Source organism: Gadus macrocephalus, chromosome 2 (genome assembly GCF_031168955.1).
Source record: "Gadus macrocephalus chromosome 2, ASM3116895v1".
Taxonomy (NCBI): Eukaryota; Metazoa; Chordata; class Actinopteri; order Gadiformes; family Gadidae; genus Gadus; species Gadus macrocephalus.
The window spans coordinates 10,444,332-10,450,757 of record NC_082383.1 but is presented as its reverse complement, the minus strand read 5'-3'; the positions used below and the strand labels follow the sequence as shown (position 1 = coordinate 10,450,757).

At 42.3% G+C, this 6,426-nt stretch overlaps 1 protein-coding gene across 3 annotated transcripts; it reads right to left on the bottom strand.

Moving 5' to 3' along the window:
- Positions 1 to 2,163: 2,163 nt before the first annotated feature.
- 42sp43 (P43 5S RNA-binding protein) lies at positions 2,164 to 5,824 on the bottom strand. Of its 3 annotated transcripts, none has more exons than XM_060040222.1 (9): positions 5,566 to 5,824; positions 5,374 to 5,474; positions 5,173 to 5,269; positions 4,955 to 5,043; positions 4,505 to 4,578; positions 4,230 to 4,310; positions 3,814 to 4,043; positions 3,354 to 3,407; positions 2,164 to 2,751 (listed from the first exon to the last, which is right to left on the bottom strand). In XM_060040222.1, exons 1-9 carry the CDS (start codon positions 5,701 to 5,703, stop codon positions 2,488 to 2,490), a joined length of 1,128 nt encoding a protein of 375 aa, XP_059896205.1. In that variant the 5' UTR covers positions 5,704 to 5,824; the 3' UTR covers positions 2,164 to 2,487. The 3 variants fall into 3 exon arrangements, with proteins under 3 accessions (XP_059896205.1, XP_059896214.1, XP_059896221.1); XM_060040231.1 differs by having other exon boundaries at positions 3,814 to 4,025; XM_060040238.1 differs by lacking the exon at positions 2,164 to 2,751 and adding an exon at positions 2,975 to 3,031 and having other exon boundaries at positions 5,566 to 5,779.
- Between the last annotated feature and the right edge of the window lie 602 nt (positions 5,825 to 6,426).

Sequence of the window (6,426 nt, the reverse complement as noted above, 5' to 3'; positions counted from 1 at the left end):
GGGAGAGTTTTTTGAAAGATGTATTCTACCATAATTTGTTAAATAGTCAAGGAAATTTACTGAAGACTTTACTTAACTTCTTTGAATTAAGGGCACTAGGAGAACAATGATTGGCCTAAATGGACCTCTTGGGGTAAGGCTCGTCTGCGGTTCAAACTGGTAACTGTCAATCCTGCATAATTTGTTAAGTGACTGACTCTGTAGTTGGCTTGTGGCACACACAGTAGGGACCACAAAGAGATGTATTGAATATGAGTTTCTACCAAAGGGACTGCGCTGGCCTATATCCCATTTAGCCAACAAGAACAGTTTGTTCTTTTCAAAAGAAAATTCCATCCATGTATTGTTCTGGTTTGAATTTACAAAATATATCGATGAATACAAATTGCCAACATTAGTTGTATTTTTGGTAGTGTAGTGCTATTCAGGATAATATGTTTAAATGACAATACCGGTCTGTGTGATCTAGCCACCATAACGGATTGGTAGTGTAGTGCTATTCAGGATAATATGTTTAAATGACAATACCGGTCTGTGTGATCTAGCCACCATAACGGTATCTCCTGGCTTCAGCAAAACATCTGTGAACATTATAATTTGTCAAAGTTACCTAATTTTACGGATTCTGCCGAAGAGCTATTAGCAATATAGCATTTTCGTCTTTTGGAATCCATGAACAGTAGGGAGTTTATGGACAAAAAAAACAAGCCAGGAGAGACATTTGTAAAAGTTTTAATCAGACCTGTAAATTTGTTTTAAAGTCCCCATTTAATCTTAATAATCCTGCTTACAAAATACCTATAGTATTTTGGCAGCAGGAGAAAAGAGACCCGGCATGCCATACCAATTCTTGGCTTAGGTCTACTTCAAGTGTGCTGTCTCATGTCTGCAGTTTCTAATGAGTCGAAAAGTAAACACTGTATTGACCCTTCATTCCTTTCCAAAACAGTGAAGCGACCAAAGCGCATCAAGTGCAAGTGAAGCACCACCAGAGACCCGAACGCCATGCCACACCACTTCCCCTCCATATCCCAACTGGGCATTTACTAACAAGGACAAATGACAGTGAGTGTACGACTTATCATAGAGGTCCCAGGGATAAGACCAAGACGGTGAAAGAGGGAGGGGAGAGAAGTTTTGGGTCATCTAATTCTGGCGAGGCAGGCTAAATCAGGCTATGACGGCTGTATGCTTAACCCACTTCAGGATCCTGTGGCCTCTCCTGCTTCAATGAGACTGTAGTGTCCTCCTCTTCCCTTCCTTTGGCCAATCACTCCATGTTCTGAATATTAGGGGAGGGGGGAGTAATACAGTTGAACCCGAGATCTTTTTACAATTTGGAGAAACGCATTTGACCTCTGAAGCAAAGCTATAGCTCCTTTATATAAATAGATGCAATAAATGGGGATTCAGAATTCTGGTCAGTAAATCAAACTGTTTACACTATGAAAATGTATTCTAAAACGCATCTAAAAATTGCACTGAATTAATATGTTCAAATACCTAACTCTGACCCTCTTAAAAAAACAATGTAAAGCATTATATCATTTATATGACACCAAGAACATCCACTCAATGGTTCTTGACACAATGTATACGAGAAGAGCGTCAAACCATCTTTCGGCTGTGGTCTTTACCATGGTGATCCGTGAACACCCGACAGTGAGAGCTGCTGGCCTCTGGCTGCCATACAAGTCACATTTTGCGCAGATAGACGATCCTTAATGAGCCAGACAATACAGGCCATTCCATCCTTAATTCATGGCATTAAGATGTCTGGCTAGTACCATTAAAGCTGGAAGATAACTGACATGACAGTAAATGGGAGAGGATTGCGGTAGTTCCCACTATCGCACAATTCTAACTTCAGTAGACCTATACCAGCACCAGATATAGGTCACAACAGAGGAGCCTACCATTCTAGTCACTTTGACTTGAGGGAAAGTAAAAAAAGAAAAAGCTGCAGTTTGGCAGAGACCCGTGTAAGCTACATTCCTTTGTTCATGGATAATAAGCTCCAACATATAAGCTCCAACATGCTCTGAAATGTCTGTCTGCATGTGTGTAGAATGTCACCAAAAAAGGGTACGAAAGACAGAATGTATTGTAACTCAAACGGTAAATTTGGCAATATAACGTGTGGCTGTGAGGAGAATGAAACCATTTGTATTCTGTAACAAACTTAAGCTTTATTGGCGATTTGTCCCAATATCCATACAAACATTTAGAGAAATGTTGCCTATTAAATAAGGTTGATATTGCATCTTTCAAGTGGAAAAATCTTAAATTAGCAAATGAAGCATCAAATTAAATAAACCTTTAGTGCAGCCACTGCAATTACAATGATTACAATTTTCTAAATTCTTAAACAATTATGGACATTTATACTCCGAATCATATTTTTCCAATTACTGTAAGGTCAAATAAACATAAGGCTACACCTTCCTCAAGACAGAAAAATTGCACTTTGCATCCCTCCATCCGTTTTTAGCTGACTGGTGAAACTTCCATCGACACCGGCACCACCCGCGGCGCCTTCAGGCGGAACAAGTCGCGGAGGTTCACCTCGGGGTCCACGTAGCGTGGGATCTTGCGCTCGTTGAAGAGACCCGAGAGGTCAGCCTCCACCTTGGCGCGCCGTGAGATGCGCATGCGCACGGCGAACAGGCGCTGCAGGTTGCCCTCCACCAGGGGCGTTTGGTGGTGGCCTTCTAGACGATTCTGCCACGCCCGTTTGGAGCGCCGCCGCTGCTGTAGGAAGGCGAAACAAGAGACGACACAATAGGGCTGCTCCATTATGGGAAAAAAATAAATCAGTCGCAATTATTTTGGTCAATATTGAAATCACGATTATTCAAGCGATTATTTTGAGTTTGAAAACATGCATTTATTCAGTACGTCTCTCCAAAAAAAAAAAAAATGTTGCAACTGAGAACTTTGACATTTTGCCTTAAAATACACAAAATGGTCAAAAAGAAAATGTTGAAATCTAAAATGATATACATATATTTATCCAGCTGTTCTGCCCTTTCTATAAAACATAAAAAAAACAAAACTGGATTATGTTAATTTTGTGCTCGTTTTGCGATCTAAATTCAATTAATCGCCCAGCCCTACAACCCATGCCCCTTTAAATGGCTGTATTAAGACATGCCTGAAGCGGAGATGGGAGGAAAAGGCTGGCAAATTTGACATTGCTGGATGAAGGCTTATTACACGCATTGAACATCACAATAGCTGCCAGCGTTTAGAGGGCTATGCAAATTATGATTACTGCTAGCAGGATTTCACCCATACTAATGAAGCATCTGGCCTGTATTTGGCAAGCTACAGAACTGAAGCATTGTACTCACCCTGCATGGGTTGGGCTGGCGGTCATGGCAGAGCATGTGTCTGGTCATGCTCTCCTATGGGGGAGAGAAAGCCATCACGTTAGCCTACACTGCATGAAACCTTACAGCAGGGTTTGCAGCATTTCAGTCCGTCTTATAGGAAAACCTGATTACCATGAGGAAGTCAACTAGGCGCAAACAAGCTCACCTTGAATGAGGGGATTCCACTGATGAACATAGCTCAAAATCTAAATATTGAGGAATACATCCCGACCAACTGAAGGGATGTGTTCAGTCTACAAAGAACTGCAATCAACTGGGGCAAAAGCAACTTTAATAGATTCATTTTCCATTGACATGGACTGAACCACTACCCTTTAAGATGAAAATTACCATGGCAGCATTAAACGCACGTTTTGGCCGTGCAGGGGCTGCAACAATTCCTAATCTCACCTAGTTTAGCCTTGGGCGTAGTACTCACCCGCATGGCAAACGTCCGTGGACAGTCTGGGAAGGAGCAGTGGTGTTTGAGCAGCTTGAGGTGCACCGTGCGGATGTGGTGCTGCAAGTTGAAGGTGGTGGAGAAATACGCCTGGCAGCCCGTCTTTGGGCACACCAGCACAGGCTTGTGCAGGGCGTGGACCTGCTTGTGTTGGCGGAGCCGGTCCACCCGCTTGAATACCTTTTTGCATGCTTGACAGGTGTATGTCGCTGTAATATGGAAAATTCAATTTGCCTACACAGATCTTAAGCACCAAGTTCAAACTAAGGACTTGTTGGGTCCAATTCAGTAAGTGAGTCAAGAATTCACCTGGATATAAAAAAACACACATTTTCTGCCACGCTAGTCACTTTACATGCACAATTATGAAAGGGTTTCACTGTAAAATGCCGTACCTGGGTGTTTCACCATGTGCTTCTGCAGTTTGCCCCAGGTATGTTCGAAGACCTTGCAGTTTGCATGAGGGCAGCGATACCCTGAGAAAAACAAAAGATGAGTGAGAAGGGCTGCAGAAATGCACCAGTTATAGTCTGCTGCCTAGTAGTTAGCATCCTGAGCCATACTGTTAGTTAGCAAATTAATCTTGGTCACATGTCCTGTATGTGACCAAGTAGGCACAAGGAACATAAATTATGTGGGGGACGAAAGACTTGATCTTAAATTAACCAACCGGCGTGTTTCTTTTCATGGCGTTTGCGGGCGATGTGGGAGTCAAATGAGGAGTCACATCCATCCTTTGAGCACCTGAGCAAGAGGGAACATGCACTCTTGTTGAATGGTCGTATACTCTCACAACACAACACTGGTTTTAGCCCGATGTGCCTCCCGTCTGTTTGAACACGCAACACTTGACCATCACCACCACAGATGATAGGGAAAACGATATTGTTAATCCAATTTCAAGTTTCAAATCAGTAATTTGAAAGTACCCACCATCTCACGTGTCCTCGTGAAAAAACTGACGATTTTGTTAATAGGCTGCAAAACTAACATTTAAATGCACTTCGTGGCACCTTGTCCGTTTTATGCAAAAATCCTTAAATGTTTGCATCAGCGACGAACTCAAGATGGCCACACTAAATGTGTGCTTATGAAGGGTTGAAGAGTAAATTTGTCCTACTTGAACAATGAAGATTCCCCATGCTCTATCAAGTGGAGTTTATATTCTCTGCGCTTCTTGAAGGTCGATGAGCAGTTGGGTCGAGTACACTGAATTGGGTAGAAAAGTGGAGTAAATATACGCGTTTAGACAAATCAACTTGTAAAGTACAACGATTGAATCGTAATTGTGCAAGTCTAGGTCAATTCTGGAAGTTAGGCCCCATCTTCTGGACAAACCTTGAAGTACTTCTCCTTTTCTCCGTGAGAATAGCGAACGTGTCTCTTCCTCTTTGCTTCGTCGAAGAAAGTTTCTGTACAACTCACCAACGTACATCTGCTCAAAAAACGTATGCATATGTTGAACATGAACGGCAATGCACCTACGGCATACTTGTGATGGGCGACATTCGGTCAACTACTGAATCGACTTGGACTTACTTAAGTGACTTGGCTGCAGTGTGCTTTGAACTATGCCTCTTCAGGTGCGATATCCGTGAGAAACAACGACCACAGCCATCATGTTTACACTGGATAGGACGCTTAACATTGGGGATACAGAGTTTACAATTTGCTCATGCCAAGTTTTAACTATACATTCGAACCACTGGAATCGGTCTGCTCGTTACTCACCAATCCAGTGTGTACAGTTTCGTGTTCTTTCAGTCGCCATTCGCGAGTAAACGTTGCCCCACACGAAGCGTGAGGACAGTTTAAAAACTGCAGTTGTGGCTCAGAGTCAGGTTTCGCACAAACTTGTATGCCATTCATTTTTAATCGCCAATGGTATGCCTTTGTCTTCTATTTAACGTATAAAAGAGTGTTCCAGCTTTCCAACATCTGTTAAAAAGCCAATCCAGATAATTGCCACCTTGGACTGACCAATCAGACGACCGTGTAACAGCAAGGAAGGTAACCATATTATGCAAAGAGGCTGAATGCACTTAGTCTAATTGCTACGTCTTTGCAATCAATAGCACAAGAGTCTGCTGAAGGCCCGAAGCCATGAGATTGTCAGTAGCCTTGATAACACTATCTAACGGTTATGTAGCTGTTCGTGCAGCAGAGGGTGGTGTGCCTCTAAATACAGTAAACTCCTCATATAATGACGTTCACTTAAACTATGATGATTGGATGATAACTAGATTACAATCTATGTTTTAAGAGTTCATGGGCTATTTTAGCTTGTCAACCACGCCCCATATATTATTCTCAGAAAGAAACCTAAAAAGATAATTCAAATCATACAATCACTTTCCTTCAATATATTCTAGCACTCTCTTTAGACTGAAATCCATCCATAATACAAGGGTTCACATTTATGACGTGCTTTGATATTATAAGTTGACTCTCAGACCTGGCTATAAACTTATCTCTCTCCCACTCTCTCCGTCTGTCTCTCATTCTCTCCCCCCCTCTCTCTCTCTCTCTCTCTCTCTCTCTCTCTCTCTCGATGGTCTCTCCATCTCTGTGTCTTTCTCTCTCTGCCTCACT

What these genes read in the sequence shown, in the direction of transcription:
- 42sp43 (XM_060040222.1), bottom strand. Translation starts at nt 5,703, where the DNA reads ATGAATGGCATACAAGTTTGTGCGAAACCTGACTCTGAGCCACAACTG. An exon ending in GGGGAATCTTCATTGTTCAA is followed by an intron (nt 4,579 to 4,954) that starts GTAGGACAAATT and finishes CCTCTTGCTCAG; the next exon opens with GTGCTCAAAGGATGGATGTG. An exon ending in CACGGACGTTTGCCATGCGG is followed by an intron (nt 3,408 to 3,813) that starts GTGAGTACTACG and finishes TCTCCCCCATAG; the next exon opens with GAGAGCATGACCAGACACAT.